The 19142-nt window shown below is 49.7% G+C and overlaps 2 protein-coding genes across 2 annotated transcripts; one reads left to right on the top strand and one right to left on the bottom strand.

Annotated features, from left to right (window-relative positions):
- Window positions 1-5622: 5622 nt before the first annotated feature.
- ISCA2 (iron-sulfur cluster assembly 2) lies at window positions 5623-11946 on the bottom strand. Its single transcript, XM_071557850.1, has 4 exons — window positions 11822-11946; window positions 11504-11669; window positions 11254-11369; window positions 5623-11068 (listed from the first exon to the last, which is right to left on the bottom strand). The coding sequence occupies exons 1-4, from the start codon at window positions 11905-11907 to the stop codon at window positions 10894-10896; spliced, it is 543 nt and encodes a 180-aa protein (XP_071413951.1). The 5' UTR covers window positions 11908-11946; the 3' UTR covers window positions 5623-10893.
- A 4036-nt stretch (window positions 11947-15982) lies between these two features.
- NPC2 (NPC intracellular cholesterol transporter 2) lies at window positions 15983-18769 on the top strand. The gene is made up of 4 exons (XM_071557849.1): window positions 15983-16781; window positions 16892-16999; window positions 17193-17365; window positions 17976-18769. The coding sequence occupies exons 1-4, from the start codon at window positions 15998-16000 to the stop codon at window positions 18060-18062; spliced, it is 1152 nt and encodes a 383-aa protein (XP_071413950.1). The 5' UTR covers window positions 15983-15997; the 3' UTR covers window positions 18063-18769.
- Window positions 18770-19142: the final 373 nt, after the last annotated feature.

The following is a 19142-nucleotide window of genomic DNA, read 5'->3' as shown; positions in this document are numbered from 1 at the left end:
CTCCTAAAACCTGCAGTGCCCAGTGAGCTGTGCATTTTCATTACATTCTTGTGCCCTGGCCTCACCGGAGGTGAACTGAGGCAGCCTGGGTGTTGCTCCCTCCATCAGGAGCACCAGAAACATCAGGATGCTCATGTTCTCCTAATACCTAGCTGGCTCAGGATGGGAAGAAACCTTCATTTCCCTCCACTGGCTTTCCTACACCGATTGCTATGGAAACCCAAGGGGATGCAAAGCAGGAGGCTGGCTGGCTGGCTGGGAGGCTCCCACAGCGGGAAGGGATCCCGCAGGAGGCATGATGTGGTGAGACTGGCCCTCTGCTGAGGTAAGCCCAGGTCCAAACCCCTGCATGAAGGCACAAGATGAGTGCTGGCTTGGCCCTCTCGTTCTACTGACATCCTTGTGGGTTTGAGGTGCTGGTTATTGCATACAGAGGATCCTGTGCTTTTCCTCTCTCTCTGCATCAGTCATGACAGGAGCTTGCAGAAGAAAAGCACCTCCCTTTCCAGCTGGGGACTGTTGCCAGATTTTGGCTCCACCAGCCTTTCTTCCCCCAATGATATACAGAGGTTTTTTTTCTATATGCAGCTCAAAGGCTCTTCTGTTTCTTGTGAGGACTATCAAAGTTCTCACAGATTTTTTTTCTTTATTATTTTTTAATATTTAGCAGCTTTTAAAAGGGGTCCCAGCAGAGTCGAGAGGCTTTCATCAGGCACAGGTTCTGCCTCCCCCTCTGAGCAGCAGAAAGGCAGCAGACAGAGAATGCCTCCTAATTAGCAAGTCAGTGCCCCACTTCCTTTCTCTCCCTGCCCAAGCCCCAGCAAAAGGCCATGAACATCCATCTGGGACACCAAGATCAGCTTCTGATGACAGTAACCTCCCTTGACTAGGCACACACATCTCCTGGCAGCACAGTGAAACTTTGAGGAAAACACGTAACAACTTTCTTTGGCAAAGACACCAAACCAGCTTTATATACCCTAGGTATGTTCCTAGCCTTCTTTTCTCTTAGTATCTCTTAGCTGTTAATGCAGACAAACTCCTGCTGCAGCAACAAGTGCTCTTATCTCAGCACTGCAGATGATGAGGTGACATGAGCAAAGGTTGTGAGCTAGCTGGCAAAGTTAAGACAAGTTATCTGTGTAGGCAGTCCTCGAATAGCATGGTCTGTACTGGAATCATGAGCCAGAAACATATTAGAGAGGCACCTGCGTAGGAAGTATTAGGCTTTTAAGGTTCTCCAGGTTATGTCTCCTTCTTCTCTTCTCAGTATATTCATACCAAGAAAATCCTTTCCAGTGCTACTGGCTATGCCTGTTATGCACACGTTTGGGACCTAAATACCCAGCTCTGCAGTAACTTTGCTAATAAAATATACCCCTGGGGAACCTGCTGTCCCAAAGAACAGGCCAGGCTGCACAGAACTGAGCTGGGGAGAGAAGGCTGGTGTTTAGATCAGACCTGAGAGGCTTTAGTAAACCAGCAGCTGACTCACTATGCTGCCTGAGGCAGGAAGGAATTGGGAGCAAGCCCAGGGGACAGACAAATGCTGTCTGCAGCCCTTGCTGGGGAGCAGTGCAGTGCCCCTCACACCAGTGTGGGAGATGAGGGAGTCAGAAAGAGAGCTGCTCCCTGGCACTCAGCATCCCATTGTTATTTTAAAAGGTGGGTGTCACGAATCTTGAGTTTGATGTGACAACCTGCGCAGGAAGGTACAAAAGTAAGGAGAGAGTTCTAGAAAATGCTTCTTGCCTGAACTGAGGTTTAGTTAGATTCCTATAATTAACGACTGCGGCTCTCCTAAGAAAGATCCCAGCTGCTTTCCTCTGCAGCTTGCTCTATAAATTTTTCTCTCACGCAACTGACATGCACCAAAACTCATTCCTGCGAGGAAGGGAATGAGTATGTATAAATCAAATGCATTTGAAAAACATGAGCAAGAGGAGAGCGGACAAAAGGAGCACAGACTCCAACAGAGGTGACACAAATCAGCTTCCCTGGGAGAGTGTGATCGGATCCCCCTGGGCCAGAAGACGCTTGCAGGGTCATGTGTAGTAAGCCTTTCACATCTGGGCATTAGATGAGGCACTCAGGCAGTAGGTGAGACCTCTCTGTGCCCAGCATACCACATGCTGTGCAAGGTGTGCCCTCATTTTGTCTTGAGCTAAACAATTCTCTCAAAAAGCTGTCCTGCTAAACTACTTGGTGTTTGGACCAGCGCCAGGGGAGCTAGGACCTTCCTCCCTGTCCCCAAGCCCCAGTCTTTAGGAAGCCCTCCCAACCTGACACTTCTAGTGGTCTCATCTGCCCTGTAAAATGATCACATCCAGCACAGATCAAAAGGACATCAACTGCAAGGCCCAGCATACTGTAGAAGCTGGCACCCTCAAGCAGCAGAAGTCCCTTCCTCAACTGCTTACAACATTTTACTTTACTCATTTGGAGAATTAGTCTGTGCTCCTAAGCATATAACACATTGACCAAGGCTCTCTGTGCACCCTTGCTTTTAAGATCTGCTGCCTGTTCTCCAGGCCAGTGGGGCCCAATTGTCGAGAAGCAGGTAATGTTCCAGTCCTTTGGCAGGTCTGGTTTTCACCCCTGAAACTTGGGCATTTTCAGTTTGCTAAGGGTCCTTCTGCACAGGCTGTTGCCATTCAGAGTTCAGCCAGTGCAAAGTAGAGCAGGTGGATGGCTTCATGGATCTGGCACAGCCACATAGGTGCCCAGCAAGCATGGGTGTATACTCTGCTCAGGCCTTTCATTCCCTTGGTCTAGCTGCTACTTTTTTCTCTAACTTGTTCATATTTGTCTACATGAACTACACACCAACCCCTCACCAGTTCTTGTCTTCCCAGAGGTTCCTAGGTCTTAACCAGATTCTTTTGTCTCTTAAAATACCTGGACAGTTGTAAATGCCCTCACACCTTCCGCCGGCTTCATCCGCCCTGCCACCTTCTGACAGCTGCATCCATCCACAAACCTGTGCTTCCACAGCAGGAGCTGGGGGAGACTCAGCAAATGCCTCCTCTTGTCTTCCACCCTTAAGCATCTCTCAGGGCTATTCTCGCTTCTCCCATCCTAGCCTGTTTTGCCTTTGCTCTCTCACAATGCTTTGAGCTCTATTTGATTTGCAGACACAATTTTCTTCTGTGTTAATTCAGCTCTGCCCTGTGAATTGCCTCTTTACTGACACATTTTTACTTAGCTTGAAGAGGATTAAGTAAATTCTTTCACCATGGCAGTCCTATTTCTGGCCTGTGCCTGTTATCTGGGAACATAGGACAGTGACAGCAGGAGGAAGCATTTTATTAAGAGGCCAAAGGATCTGCCACACAGTCCTCCTGCTTCCCTGCTCCCCACTAAGCTTTTGCAAGCATTGGTAGATAAAGTTCTGCTAACAATAGCATCACCCCATTACTTCTGCCTTTGTCACCAAAGGCAGGTACTGAATTTTCTTTTCCAAATGCTATTAGCTCTTCTCTGTAAAGTTTCTATATTTAATACAAACCTTCCAGGTCTGAAGTTTGTGGCAGACATGCGTGGGCAGGCAGCGAGGAGAAGGGAAGCCTGCCACACAGCCTGCTGGACACACTGACCAGAGCATGGCCACCCTCACCTGGACACAGCGCAGGGTGCTGGCAGGGAGAATTGACCCTGTGTGCCAAGGAGAAGCTGAGCAGAGGGCCCTGCTGCTCCTTCAGTCAATGCCTGCTCAGCTGCTATGGAATGAGGGAAAGAGCCTAAAGCCACCCTGGCTCTGTGGCTCTGAGCTACGGCAGCAGGGCTATAACTGAGCCAGCAGGCAAACCCCCTGTGGGGTCTAGCCTACAGTACAAACCTACCAGCCCACAGCAGTTCTCATCAGGAACAGCCGAGGCTGTCCCTGCTCTCAGGCTGCTGTGCAGCAGGTCAGCTCCCTATAGCAGTCAGAGGTCAGCCACGGCTTTGCACAAAAAGTACACACAGCAAACCTTCCTCTGTACCTTCTGCCATGGCAACCCACAGGGCCAAGCCAGCCTGGTCCAGCAACAGCAGCATATCCTCCAGCAACCTTCTGCCCATGCAAACCACACAGAATTTCTCCCAGTGCTCAGCATCCCAGCTCAGCCGTCCTCACATCTGAGAGAACATTCTCAGTGTCTTTCAAGCAATAGCTCTCAACCAAACCCTAGCAATGTGTCCAGGCAGTAACTTCCAGGGTGAAATCCTGCAAGGTCAGGAATGCACAGGACTCACTGGCCTTTGTTCTCCCCTTGATGAAACAATACCAACCCAGGCTGACTGTGACAACTCTTTGTCATGTGTGGTCAGTGCTTTGGCAGACCACAGGTAAAAGAGTTGTGTTTGAACAGCACCTGCCTTACGTGGCTGACCTATTCTGAAGACCACATCTGCCTCCACACCAACTTCTGAGAGAGTTTTATCATCCTCTGCTTCAGCATCTAGGAAAGGCTAGTGAGGTAGATGAGGAAGGAGAGCTTACTGCATCCTCTGCCTGGATAACTATTGAATCAGGATAGAACTGTGCAAGACACAAGCTTTTTTCCTCAGTAACCAAGATTAGACCATGAATAAGAGGAATTAGCTAAAGGTCAAGCCAGCTAGAACAAGAATAATGAACACAGGCTTAAGGAACAGCTGTGTGCAATTGTTCAAAGTACAGCAGATTCTGTCCTTGTTCTGATTCAGTGGCTGGGGGAGGCAGAAATTTTAGCAGTGGCCAAAAGCACTTCTGGCCATTGGACTGCTAGATTCATCATACTCCTAATTTCTCTGTATGCCTGTATCCCGTGAGTTGCACACAAAACAGATAAGCATTGCCTTTGATCCCTAACTCTCTGATGGACACTGTATCCTGAACAGTCCATGCTGCCCTCCTTGCAAGAAGGTCCCCCACTCCTGAGGTTAACATGATGTGCCCTGCTGCCTCCAGTCCCAGCAGACAAAGGCTTCGCCTTCTTGGAATCTTAGACCCCGTAATTAACCCTTGGACCTTTGGACCAAAAGGAGCTGGGACACTTTGACCTTTGAAACCCACCGGAAAGTTCAATTAACTACAAGGCCCTTTTCTGGGAGCATTAGTTCAGGAAATAGTTCAGAGAAGTGCTGGAACATTGTAATCTACTTGTTCTAAATGTCTATTTTTAGAAAGGTGAAGGAGAGAAGGAGCTGAAGATAATACCTTGGAGCCTCAGTGCATGGGATGGTGGCAGTAGTTACAGGGCCTTTTTGGCCCCAAGCCTGAGCCAGAGGAGAAACGGAGTGGTGATGATGGTGGGGGTAGCATCTCTCTTTTCTTCTTTTTTTTTTTTTTAATTGTATTTTTTTAAGAGATGAAGTTTCATTTTCACCACCCCACCCCCATGGTCAGAAAAGGAGACCCACAGATAGAGCAGAAGATAATGGCAGGTTGCCATGGAAATGTGCATTTAGTCTCACTGTTTCCATGGCAACTGAAAGACATACCATTCTGTTCCTCTGAAGGATGCCAAAGGTAAATGAGCACTGATTAAAACAGGGGCACAAACTTGGGTTCTAATCAACCACAAAGACTAGGACCATAAACTCTATTGCTCAAGCAGGAAATATTGAGAGCCATACGAGTGCTGGGAAGGCCAGAGGCAGGAAGCATTTGCACACAAACTTCTTCCCATAGGTTGAAGAATCACAGCCTTGGAATAATGGCCCTCTCGCTGTCATAAACAGCTTCAGGTGACTCATCACAGTGTTTCTGTCCACAGCTAGATAGTAAACCAATGCCAAGTTCATGACCTACTGAGCTGTTTCCTGGGCAGGTACCTGCACAGATCAAAGCCAGTTACAGCATAATCCTGGAAACCATGCAGAGCAAACATATTCCTCAGAACACAACAGGATCCAAACTGCACCATTAATCCTGTATCTAGCCCCTAATGGCATTTGGTTCAAGGACTCATACTCTCAAAAAAACCCAAAAAGGCAATAAAGAGCTTCTCAAATGGAAGACTTTGATATAATACAGGTGTGTGCACTTTATTCTTGCCAATGTTGTGTCTTTGAACTGCAGTTCTTTACCCAGGCTAGCTGATAGTTGTATCAAACCAACCATTCAACCATTACACGGGGTTATCCCTTTCTCTGCTGTCAGTTTCTCTGGCAGCTATGGCCCGTTCCAAGAAGCATGGTAAACATTTGGTGAGAGCTTTAGCTGGTGTGCATGAAAAGAGGCAAAGAAAATGAAGCATCTAAATGGTACACATTCTATCATGTTCTCTGTTAATGAACCTGATGGTGGTGTTTGCTAGTGGGGACAATATTTGATTTGGTCCTCAAGAATGTGTTGTAGTAGCTCATCAGGAAATACGGCACACTTGCTTTGAATTTTTCTCTGAACTTTCAAGAGCAGCCCTGTGGAAAGGGATCTGGAGGTCCTGATTGACAGCAAGTTGAGTATGAGTCAGCAGTGTGCCCTGGCAGCCAGGAGGGTGAACTGTGTCCTAGGGGGCATCAGGCCATTCATCATCACCAGTCAGTAAAGGGAGGTGATTGTTCCCCTCTGCTCTGCAGTGGTGTGGCCTCACCCTGAGTCCTGTGAGCAGCTTTGGGTGCTGTATTATAAAAAGGATATAAAGCTGTCCAAAGGAGGCTACAAAAACAGAGAAGGGCCTAGAGGTGAAGACGTATGAGTTGCTGCTGAGGTCACTTGGTCTGTTCAGCCTGGGGAAGAGGAGACTGAGGGGAGATCTCATTGCAATCTACAACTTTCTTGTGAGAGGAAGTGGAGGGGCAGGCACTTATTTTTAGCCTGGCAGGGCTAAAGAAGTGTTTGGACAATGCTCTCAGGTACATGGTAGAATTTTTGGAGTTGTCCTGCATCCAGCCAGGAGCTGGACTCAGTGATCCTTGTGGGTCCCTTCCAAATCAGGATACTCTATTCTGTAATTCAATAAACTCCACTGACCACTCCCAGCTTACAGTGTGAACAATGGTTTATACCACTCTGGTTTTTGTACTTCCAGCTGCCACCAGATGTTTAAAACATTTTTAAGGCTGAAAACAGTCTTGATGCAAAGTGTGCGCCTTCACAGATTGGGACAGACAAGAGAAGTCTTCTTTCATGTACTTCTGCCTTCCTGTTACTGCCTCCTCCACTGTTCAGTGACTCCCACCCCAGGTGCTGGATTCAGGCAAGCCCTTAAAGTAGCAGGAAATTATCCTACTGCATTGGAGAAGCAGAAGCCCCAGTGGGTGTCATCCAGGGGGTACTGGCTCCTCAACCCTAGTTGTCTTCCTGACTCACCCAACAGCTCTGTACAGATGGACAATTTTGTAAGGAAAAGGTCTGAGCTTAGTGAAATTTTGCAGATAAAAATTTGTGGATGAGAAGGACAGTTATTTCCCTAACACCCACTCTAGGCTGATCGTTGATCTTATCGTAGCCACTCACCTCAAAATGCTCTCTGTAGTGAATTATGCCACACAGGAGCCCCCAGTGCACGGACAGTGCTCTTACATGTATACTTAAACCACAGAAAAAGGGGGATGACAAAAATCTGCCATTTCCCTACCACTGTCTGGCTTGAAGCCTTGAAGAGGGATGCACAGTTAATGGGTGATGGTTGGTAACTAATCTGAAAAACAGAGCTGAGGATTTGCTGGTCATCTACTAACAAGTTTCTGCAGAGCTCCCACAAGCTCTCACTAGAGGAAGGATTTCTATTCCATCTTCTTCTACCTCCCTGTCAGTGACACTGATGATTGTGCCCTTTTCCCTTGAAGTTTCATCTTAACGTACGTTTCCATAAATATCTTTCTTGATCATTCATTCCTTGTCAGGTGGGTGAACTGAGAGAATTCTCCTTCTTTATGTGGGAGCAGAGAAAGATTTTCCACTGCAGTTTCTCATTTGCCATGAAGCGAAGGCAGCACCTCCAGCTCCTCCAGCTTTTTCTCAGTGGTTCAGTACAAGGGCTCCCACCTATTCCCTCACAGGCGTGCCTTGGCAGCCCCTCATGGCCCAGGCAGAACCAAATTCCCTGTCTAATCCTGTGTGTCTTTCTATTGGCACTGCTTGCTCCACAGCCTACAATGTTGTGCCATCTTTGTCACCTACAGCCATTCAGTGTAAAAGCTTTGCCAGGTTACATTTCAGGGTTTTTTTGCAGGAACCAAGACCTAGCCTTTTCTGTCTACACGCCAAAATTCACCAAGATCACCTTCACTCCTCTCTGCCAACAAGACGACCTTTGCTGACTTCCTAGCATTGACAGAAGTTTTCAGTTTCTGATGTACAGACAGACTTCCAAAGAGCCAGGACAACTCTGGAGGTAACAGACAACCCTTTGCACCCATTCCCTACTAGGAACGGGAAAACTAGTAGCTTTGACCAATAGATTACAAGCTAATCTTAGAAAGGAGGACTAGGAGCCCAAGAGCAACTTAATGTATAGCTGGAATTTCTCCAGCTCCTAGCAGTTTCTCTGATCTAGAGACAACACGGCTGCAATACCAGACAAATTCAGCTTCAGGCTGCCTCCAGAACAGGCAGCTGCAAAGAAACTTTTGTTCCTGCTTAGGTTCTGCACAGAGTAGATCGAACTTCACCCCAGAAAGAAGTAGAAATGCTTGTGTGTGTCCAGTGCAACAACTTCCAAGGAGTAAGGGGTCCACCTAGTGCAGCTGCAGCAGTACTGCCAGAGCCGCGGGCAACGTGAGCCACATGTGCAAGATTTACAAAAACGCTGTGACACTGGTGGGGGACCAAAGCCTCATCCTCTGCAAAGTCCTAGTAAGGGAGAGTCAGGTCCTCTGAAAGTGGTGGCACTCCACATGGACAGCATTTGCTCCATTTGCCACATCAGTGGAGAGCAAGTGAAGGCAGGTGGAACCCAGCTACGGTGAACAAACACGGCGCTCCAAGATGAAGCCTGCATTCTTACAGGGGCTGAAGACTGGCTTTAGTCTAGATGAAAGAAGGCCTTGTTAGCTGCTGCTTTGCTACCTTCCCAGCACTACTGCTGCACATTATTTTCCATAAAAGGTCCCAAGAGACTTGACCTAGGTCTATGTGAAATGGATCAAGAATGGATCTTCCTGAATCAGAAAGCAATTCCTTTGGCCATCTTTCATTTATCCCAGCAGAAAGAAATTGAGTTCATCTAATAAATTCTACCTACACAAGCTTTAAGGTCTTATACTTTGCAAAGGCAGTTTTGGCTAACATCACCTTCAAGACCTGGGAGCATAAGGGCAGGGTCAAAACACCCTGCAAGGGTTTAGACAAGTCTTTTAACCACATCCTTTTACTCCCTTTCACCAAATGTGGCAGTGCTAGGTTCAGCTCTCTCTGATAGCAACATAACCAGACAGCTGTCAAATGCAGGAATTGAAAGGGCTAAACTGAAAAAGCTGCTGGTTCACATCCTGTCCACATGCATCCCCATGCAATAACATCAGAGCAGATCTCATAGGAGCTCCTGTAACATCTACAGATCAAACTGAAACTAGTTGGCTATCAACTCTGAGCACTAGAAATAAACGGGCAAAATAATGCTGTACCTAGGCACTACTGCTTAGTTTAAAAAGGCATTTGAAACGTTTAACAACAAAAACACTGTGGCATGGATATTTAAAAAGTTCATGGTCTGACATAAGCGGTTCCCTTGAGACCAAAGTCATGCAGTGCTCCCACACTCACGTGAAAGACTCAAGTCTTAGACAATGATCACACAAAGCACAAGAGGGAACAAAAATAGCTTCCCCATCTCTCCTTTCATCCAGAGGCAGGTGAATCACTTTGATTTAGAAGACATCTGGTGGCAGATAAAAAACTACAGAAAATTACTAATCAAAAGCATGTTATTCTGGAAACTTCTAGATTTCCTATTACATGAGAGTTTTAGGAAGGAAAGGAGCTCTTCCAGCCTTTCATCAAAACAGATTTGTGTTAGACTGGGACTGAATGGTAAAGCAAGTTGTGGAAAAGACACCCAGACAACTTTCAGTCAGGACTTGAGGACCCTGAAGCAGTACTCCAGATCCTACTTTGTGTCTTAACTTCCTTTTCTGCTGGCAAGAGAATGCAGCAAATACACTATGAAACCTGAGAGTCTGTATGACCTCTAAAATTCTAAGTCAGGTTTAGGAACAGTCTAAAATAGCACTGGCGTAAATAGAACTGTGTGTTTTACTTTTGTATATGTACAAGGTTTTTGTTTGTTTGTTGTTTGGGTTTTGGTTTTTTTAACAAAGAAGCTATTAATTCTTCCTACCTCAATTTTTTTGTTTCACTTATGCTGAACAAGCAAAAAAACCCCACTATAGGTTCTTGGGACCAAGAGAAGGCTGCTCAGCAAGAAAACAGCAAAGTATTTGGAAAAACCCACCATGACCTGGGGATTGGAGAGCCAGCAACCCTGGGAGGTACACATGAGAAAAACTCCAAGTCCCATTCAGCTAAAAGACAAAGAATAAGCAACGGTAGCCTGAAAGAACTCAGATTCTACCCACCTGTAAATGCACAAGCAACAGCAATCAGTCTCAGAGATGTTTTAGTAAGAATTTTCAATAAACACACACACACACAGATATATACACATATATATAGCTATCTCTTGCAGAGACAAACAGTTAAGTGGTTCCGCATTCAGGACAGGGCAGGCGAGTCAGCACCACCTGACTGGTGGTTCACAAGGTGCTGAAGATGCTTCTGTGTGCGTGCTCATGGTTGCTTCATGTTTCTGAAGGGACGGCCAACAAGTCTTGGAGACAGGCTCAGTGCAAACACACACACAGCTGCAGTAATGTGTAACAGCTGTGTCACAGGGATGGGAGATAGAGGGAGCAGCTGGGAAGAGAACAAACCAACCCTCCGAAGACTGCCAGGAAGTGTCTGTCCATCCACGGGAAACCCAGTCAGACTCTGACAGAGAAGGAAGTCCCACAAGAGCAACCCTTCTCTGCCTGGGGGTTGCTCACCACCTGGAAGGAACTTCGGATCAGCTCCTGGCTGAAGTCCACCATGGAACCTTTCACGAAGGCCAGGCTGTCCACATCCACAACCACACGGGCACCACCTTGTTCAAACACCCTAGAAAAAAGCAGCATATTTAACCATTAATTGTGCCAAAAACCTTACAGAGAAGTATAGTCTGTGCATTCTCCTTATCTCACAGGTTTCTTCCCTTCAATGCACTACCATGTTAAGAATGCCTCCACGGCCATTTTTGCAAAGAACAGTAACAGCTGACCACCACTACACCCCTTTGTCCTTGCCTGTCATCAGGATTGATAACTGTGTCCAAGGAAAACTTGTACTGGAAGCCAGAGCAGCCACCTCCTTCCACCTGCAGCCTGAGAAACTCTGAGCCTTCTGCAATCTCCAGAAGCCTCTGCCAATAAGTAAAAGGAAGAGACCTGCTCAACAAGTGGTGAACACTCAAGCGGCTGCCCTGTGTGGCCACGGCAGGCCAGGCACTTCGGAAATCCCTCCCGGAGGCACCCGAGCCCCGCCGGGGGTCCCTACCTTCACGCAGCTCTCACTGAGGAAGACCTGTCCTTCAGGGGGGTCGCTGTCCGTCGGGCCGGGCTGCGAGAAGGTCGACTCCCACCGCAACGGGCGGAAATCCCGGGCAGCACTGGGCGAGGGCCTCGGCAGCACTCGGCCTCGGCACGGCGGAGCGAGGCCACAGCTGCCTCGGAGAGAAGGGAGGAGAGGGGGAGCCTCAGCGGGGCTCCCGCCACGCCGCGCGGCCCCTGCAGCCGCCACCCCCTGCAGCGCAGAGGGGACGCTCGGCGCGCCCGGGGGAGGGCCCAAAAGGCCGAGTAGCCAAGGGAGCGGTACCTCGTCCGGCCGCCCAGCGCCAGCATCCACCACCGCCGCAGCACCCCCGGCGCCGCCATGGAGACCCAGCCCCGCCCCGCCGCCATGGCGCCCGTGGAGGCGGAAGTGCTGCCCCGGCGAGCGAGGAGCGGCCGCGCCCCCTTCGGGCCGGCGCGCACCGGGCAGGACTAGGGGCGTGCGGACCTGGGGCCGTGCGGGACTGGGCCATGTGTGGAACTGGGTCGGCGGAGTCGCCGCGGCGGCCGAGCTCGGCCGGTGGGTCGGTAAACCTACTGCAGCCGCTTGGAGAGTGAGAGTCGCGCAAAGGCACAAAGCCGCCCTTCGTCCCTACGGGTGTTCACAGCCATGCTCGCGGAGCGAAGCACAGCAGTAAACACTGGGGAGTCACAAACAGCGCAGCGCGGCCCGTCAGCGGGTGCGTGTCCCAGGATCAGCTGTGAGGTTGTTTATCCTCAGCAGAACCCGGAGAGGGATCAAGGTGCCGCTGTAGGGGAGTTAGGCAAGCAAAAGAGCAAACACGGGGCCAGGGCCGAGGGCGTTTAGGGTTTGTCCCTGATCTGGACTTTTCTGGTTTGCTCTCGGTTATGAGGTAGGGTCTGAGCTCAGAAATCGCTTTGAAGGTCCGGCTGCCTTCGGGTGGACGCTTCGCTCTCACACCGCTCCGCCCCTCTCCCACACACGCAGCAAGGGGGAAGGAGACCCCGACCCCGGGCAAGCCCCGTGGCCGCCCGGGGCAGGTTTCCGTCCCACGGAGGTTTAATCTCCCGATGTCTGCCCTGTGACAGTGGCCTGGTTGGTCGATCACAGATGCACCTGCGGTTAAAAGAGTCTATCGCTTACTCATGTGGTCTGGGGGAGGAATCCTGTTCCTCCGCCCCAGCCAGGCCTGTGGAGAGTCACACAGTGAATGTGTGGAAGGCTGGTGCAGGAAAACCAGTCATCCCGGCAGGAGTGGGTGATTTTCCATCACAGGACTTCAGGACCCTGTGACAGTTTGCTTCCTCACCATCCTGCTCCAAGCAAGGTGATGCTTCTATAACCACGTGCCTTTGCTTATTTGTTCCACCCTAAGCATGTAAATAAGGACTGGTTTGAGCTGTTTAATTTTGTTTGCTCTTGTGTTAGCTCTGATGATGTTAGGATAAAGCCAGAAAGAGTATCACGGGCGAAGTCCCCAGCAGGGATGGTACTAATGCAGGTACTGCAATGGTTGATGAATCCTCATCAGGTATAAAAAACCATATTGTGATGTTTCTCAGTTATTATGAACGTGGTGTCCCAAAAGCAGAGAGATTTGGAGGAGGGAATCAAAATCTGGGAGAAAAGGCGAGGATCATCCCTGCTTTCCATATTGCATTGGCTTCCCTTCTCACTCCTGGGTGGTGTATTTGATCCCACTACACTTCTCCATGGTGTGGCTCTATTCACTGGGAACACCTTTTGGAATGGATGTAGCCCCAAAGCCCAGACACTCTAACTTTCTAGTTGCTTTAATTTTATCTTTGTTAAGAGATGGAAGTGTGGCAAGTATCTTCAAGGCACTTTGGGATGTTGCCGAGATGCCTACTGCAGACAGAAAGAATCAGAGAAAGGCTAGTTAGCCTCACTCAGAGTTAATTTAATATAATTAATGATCCACTATGCTGAGGAGTGACTCAGGTGCTGGGGGCAAATTTTTGGAGTGGCTAGGGGGGTGGAGGTAACTAAGGAGAACAGCTACTCCTTTGTACCTTTCTTATCACTGGCCATTTTTTCCCTCCAGTCAGCTATGTGGTACAGTATTGGGGGGTTTTCTTCACAGAGATACAGTCTAGTTTTTCTTCTTTCCTGGGCTGTGATTTTGTTGGTCATCTTGTTCCTGATAGCTAGACATAATCTGGTTTTAAGTTTGGTTGTGTTTTGCATTCCCCTTCTTATTCTGGTCTGCGGCATGTGGGTTTACGGAGTTCCTTTAGCTCTCTTTAAGCACACTGTATTGAAGAGATTTGTCTGAGAGTTGAATTCTCTCGATATTTTGCTCTCTTCTCCTCTGATGCATAAATCATCTTCTATCTATTTTGATGGGAAACAGGTTGTTTCTGTGCTTCAGAACTGGTGATAGTAAAACCTCTGGTGTGATGAATGCAAAAGTGGATGTGATGCATTTCAATGTGAATTCTGACAATCTGTAGCAAAAGGAGCCTGTTCTGGCTGAAAGGACAGCAAAATTGATTAGTCTCTGTCTGTGGATTTTCTTGAGAACCTGACTTCATTATTCACTGCTGCTGTAGTCCCTGTAAGCACATCTGTTTGCTGAACTGCAAGTGCAATGCTGTTAGAGGGATTTGGATTAATCTGGTGTAGCTACTTCCTTTTGCCTCATGTAATGGAATTGATTGGATTACATAAATTAAGAATTTGAGTATTAATCTTGTTGGAAAGAACTTGTCTGTTAGCTTTCTTAGCCACTTCCCCTGGTGTTTCTGCACCTTAGCATAAATTCCCTGTGATGTTGGTAATCTGGAAGTAGCCTCATCGCAAAACAATGAGGTCAGCCTAAAGCTGAATTGAGTCCTCCTTAAGTATTTTGGTACAATGTTGGGTTTCAAGGGGACCTGCAGGCCCACACTTTTTATCAAATGTCAAAAGGGTCATGTGCCTGAAAGCAAGGTCTGTTTGGCCTAAGGTGCCTGTGCTGCCTTGGGGAATCTAAGCTTCAGTGATGTTATTGCAAAACTAACACAATGGTAATGTGTGATATCAGCTAAAAACCTTGGGCAGAAGGTTTCTGCTTCTTTCTTGTGTAAAGGCCTTGGCTATAGTTTTACAAACTTACACTTATTAGGCTTTTTATTACTCCACTTTGGGAGAGAAGCAGGGTAATAGACATATCCATTTTGATCTTAGATTCAATGATTTTTTTAGTTCAAGGCTTTTGAAACATGTTGACTTGTATATATATAGTTGCTGCCACTGTGCAAAAACATCTGTGAAGCAAAGATATCTGGTGAGTTGTTTCACAGGGACACATCCTGATTTAATGCACTGTGGAATTTACAACCAAGCAAATTCCAAGCACTGCTTATCCTGTGAATGTGTGACCAGTGAATGTGTGACAGCACTTTATGGTGTTGGTCTGACCTGACTGCAGTTCTGTTCCCAGCAATCAGATAAGGCGGCATTGTTTACCATTTTTAAGGCTTGAAGGATGGGGAGAAGGAAAGCCTTTTGAAGGGCATGATTTCCCATGTGCAATGAAAAGACTTTATCTGGGTCAGTTATAAAGTATGCTGTGTGGGCTTAAATACATGACTTAGTCTCAGCATGGTCTTTTGATTTTTTTATAGGGCAACTGGAAGCACCCTGATCTGCCTGCCTCTGCAAACCAAATGCTTATTCCAAATCTTAAAAATAAAAAAGCTCCCTGTTCCTTTCTGAAGGAAGGGATCCCTCTTCTGTGGAAGAGTTAAACTGTGCAACAGATACACAGTCCTGCTAATAGCTCTTGGGTTTCTGATGTGACACCCTTTGCAGAGAGCCTAAGCAAAGTGTAGGGTGTCACCTCTGAGTCACTTGGCTGTGCAACTGCAGCTGAGCAGGCAGACACCTCACTGGGACAGAGGTCTAACATGGGGACGCTGTGTCAGTTCTGCCATGTTCCTACCAAATCAGCAGTCCTGTGCCTTTCTCTCTACTGTGTTCCTGACATAACCCCAGAAAGGCTAAAACTTGCTACCATGTGAAATTGGTGAAAAGCTATAAACTTTAGCTTGGATCAAATGCTTTGTGAAGTGTTTTCATCATCCTGTTTTGTCTCAGCATGCCCAGCACAAAGCAAGGAGTCTGTGGCATTTTACGAATTTGATCAACGGGATCAACAGTGTGTGTGCTCTGTGAAAGGCAATAGCCATGCCAGGTACTCAGCAGATGAAACTCTTGGCACCCGGGTTACACAAACAACTTCAACCTGCAGAACACGAGGTATGGAGTAAGCGAAGAACAAGGCTAGGGGCTAGTCTACTACAGCAGCTTCGTGGCGTTTATGTTTTTCCCCTTTTCGCAGAGGCAGCAAAAGAAGACTCCCTGGCCCACTGCACTGTCTGTACCTGAACCCGTCCCCTGGCTGCTTCCCTTGGCACTGACTGCACCAGGGTACCCCAGGAGTGGGGATGTCCAGTGGCAGCGCTGTTGGCGAGGATGTCCGTCTGCCCAAGGGCTGTAGTTCCAGCACACTACCCCCACCCACCTCCCCATTGTCCTGTCATCCCCTGTCACGGCGCTGCACCCGCGGCCCTTTTCCCGGCTGCAGCCTCGCCCTGGGCCCGGCTCCGCGGGCATCGCCGGAAGCGCGCCCTGACTCCCGGCCCCACAGACATCCCCGGGGACGCTCTGCCTTCCCGGCCCGGCCCCACAGACATCCCGGGGGCGCTCTGCCTTCCCGGCCCGGCCCCACAGACATCCCGGGGGCGCTCTGCCCTCCCGGCCCGGCCCCACAGACATCCCGGGGGCGCTCTGCCCTCCCGGCCCGGCCCCACAGACATCCCCGGGGGCGCTCTGCCTTCCCGGCCCGGCCCCACAGACATCCCGGGGGCGCTCTGCCTTCCCGGCCCGGCCCCACAGACATCCCCGGGGGCGCTCTGCCCTCCCGGCCCGGCCCCACAGACATCCCCGGGGGCGCTCTGCCCTCCCGGCCCGGCCCCACAGACATCCCGGGGGCGCTCTGCCCTCCCGGCCCGGCCCCACAGACATCCCCGGGGGCGCGCCCTGCCTCCCGGCCCGCCCCCTCGGGCGGAGCTCGCCCCAGCTGACGGCGGGCGGGGCCCCCGCGCTCATGTGACGCCGCGGGGACGCTTCCGTCCTGAGCCCGCAGTTGCCGCCGCCGCCGCAGCAGCAGCAATGGTGCCGTCCCCGTTTGCCCTGCTCCTGGCGCTGGGCGTCGCCGCCACTGCCCTGGCCGAGCCTCTCCGCTTTATCGACTGCGGTGAGTGGTTCCGGCCCACGCTCGGCCGGCCTCGGGGCAGCGGGAGGCGGCGGCGAGGGGGATGTAGCAGCAGGCGGAGACGGCCCGGTAATCCCGACTTTTCCTTGCAGGTTCCGTAGACGGCAGCATTCAGGAGGTGAACGTCAGCCCTTGCCCCACTCAGCCCTGCCTGCTCCATAAGGGGACATCCTACAGCATCAACGTCACCTTCGCCAGCAGTAAGGCTCACATCCCCGGCAGGAGTGGGCAGGGGGAGGTGATCCTATGTTCCACTGCTTGGAGGGAGTGAAGAAGGGCGGCTGGAGAGGGGTCTGGGTGGGAGGAAGAGTGTCCCTTAGTTGCGTTCTTGCAGTCTCTGGGGTATTTGGAGGGGAGGGTGTGAGGTATACACATATTCTCCATGTTTTGCAGAGATCGAGAGCCAGGGCAGCAAAGCAAGGGTATATGGTGAGATGCTGCACGTGGACATACCCTTTCCTATTCCTGAGCCTGATGGATGCAAGTCCGGGATCCAGTGCCCCATTCAGAAGGGCCATTCCTACAGCTACCTGAATAAACTCCCTGTGAAGAGCGAGTACCCCAGTGTAAGTATGCAGGCAGCTGGTCAAGTCCTCAGCTACCATCTTTACTGGGACACCTGCCTGTAAGGGAAGACACCTTGTTCTGTTCTGGTGAGGAAGAGAAGACTCCTTAGACAATATGGTGTTATTTCCACTGTAAGAATGACTCTAGTTTCAAGGTCCCACTTTGGGACAGGCCCAGCAGGGGAAGCAGCCTAGCTCCAGCTGCTGAGAAGTGGCTTGAGCCGCTCCAGTATCCTGTACTGTGCCTCCCAGCAGAATCTGCTGCATGCAGACAAATACTCCCAGACTCTGCCTGTTTGACTCTGCAGTGCAGTTCAACTGTGATGCTGCAGGGTGTTTCCACTGTTTGCTTTCTCAGGAAGTGGGGATCTGAGTGCAGTGTGGGAGGTCCTGTGTGTCATGCAACTGAGCACTCCCTGCACATATGGTACTCCAGGAGTCACTGCATGAGCATGGCCCACCTACTGCAAGCAAGGGCAATGCCCCAGCTCTGTCCTCTTTGTGCAGAGCTCCCAGAGCCTCCTTGTTCCACTCAAGTGGTAACTCTTCTCCCCATGCCTTTGCTGTAAGGTTTCCTGAATACGCTTATCTTCCTCTGCTCTTCTTTCAGATTAAACTGATTGTGAAGTGGGAGCTGGTGGATGACCAGGACCAGATGTTGTTCTGCTGGAAGATACCAGTGCAGATCACCAGCTGAGAAGCACTGCCATCAGTAGGGCTTGGGGAGGGGAAAAACAGAAACACCACAGGCCAAATTCTTTTATATAATAAGCATTTCTTACTGCTTACTTCAGAGTTCTGCAGCCTCTGAGCAGCCAGTACTGTGTTCCTTGCAAGGTCAGCCATGGGCAGAACACACTTACCGTGTTGAGATGACACCCCTAGGGTGTTCTCACAGGAGCTCCAGGGGCAGCAGTGTCTGCTACAGGAGCAGGAGTGACTGAGCATCATCCTCCAGCTGCTCTGTGAAGGCACTTTGTTTGACATGGAGCTGTCTGTCCTCACAAAGGAATTCTCAACAATGACCCCGGCTAGTGTCTGAGCTGCTACCTGGTAACCCTTCAGTGCCTCTTCCAGAATGCCAGTTGCATCCACTCTCCTGTGTTTCTCCTGCTCTGTTGTAATGCCCCTGGACCTGCATTTGCTATCCATGCAGCTGAAGCAGAGGGAAGGAGAGGAGTCTTCTCTGAGCTGGCAATCTCCTCTGTCCTGGGCCTCTGCTTAAGCCATCAGGACTGCAGCTGGGAAAACTTAATTTTTGTGGATGCAAAGCCAAATGGCGTTCAGTATCTCTGCAGGGATGATTCTTTATCTAACCAATGTTTTGCACTACTACTAATTTGGAGCTGCTGTGAGTTCCTGAATCTCTTTTATAACTTTCCTTTTAATAAATGCTAGACAAAATCTGCTTGTGTTGTATTCTATGCATGGAGAGGAACCAGGAAGAAAAGCAGAGTGGCTGGGCATCTTCTAGCTGGAGTTCAGCTGGTTTTATTTCTTAGCTGAAGGCAGGGATAGAGCTGGTATGGTGATCTGAGTGTGGGTGACCTGCAAGCAGCCAAGCATCCCTGCTGCTGGTGTCCAGTTGGCAGTGTCTGGCTGTGCTCCTGCCTTGTCGGTCCTGTGCAGGCTTGAAATTGTGCAAAGACTCCAGAAGAGGTGGTAGTATAGAACACAGCCTTGCTTGCTGCAGCATATGTAAGGGTCTTTTTAGTGAGCTCTGAGGCTGGGAAAACAAATCCCAGACCTGCCTGAAGGCTCTTGCCAGCTGCAGTAA

Source organism: Pithys albifrons, chromosome 6 (genome assembly GCF_047495875.1).
Source record: "Pithys albifrons albifrons isolate INPA30051 chromosome 6, PitAlb_v1, whole genome shotgun sequence".
Taxonomy (NCBI): domain Eukaryota; kingdom Metazoa; phylum Chordata; class Aves; order Passeriformes; family Thamnophilidae; genus Pithys; species Pithys albifrons.
The sequence above is the reverse complement of the archived record's forward strand: the minus strand, read 5'-3'. Positions and strand labels throughout refer to the sequence as shown.

Excerpts from the sequence above, each read along its gene's own strand:
- ISCA2 (XM_071557850.1), bottom strand. The coding sequence starts at position 11,907 with ATGGCGGCGGGGCGGGGCTGGGTCTCCATGGCGGCGCCGGGGGTGCTG. Across the intron at positions 11,670-11,821 it reads GCGCTGGGCGGCCGGACGAG|CTGTGGCCTCGCTCCGCCGT; the intron begins GTACCGCTCCCT and ends TCTCCGAGGCAG. Across the intron at positions 11,370-11,503 it reads TCAGTGAGAGCTGCGTGAAG|AGGCTTCTGGAGATTGCAGA; the intron begins GTAGGGACCCCC and ends ACTTATTGGCAG.
- NPC2 (XM_071557849.1), top strand. The coding sequence starts at position 15,998 with ATGTCCGTCTGCCCAAGGGCTGTAGTTCCAGCACACTACCCCCACCCA. Across the intron at positions 17,000-17,192 it reads CAACGTCACCTTCGCCAGCA|AGATCGAGAGCCAGGGCAGC; the intron begins GTAAGGCTCACA and ends CATGTTTTGCAG. Across the intron at positions 17,366-17,975 it reads TGAAGAGCGAGTACCCCAGT|ATTAAACTGATTGTGAAGTG; the intron begins GTAAGTATGCAG and ends CTCTTCTTTCAG.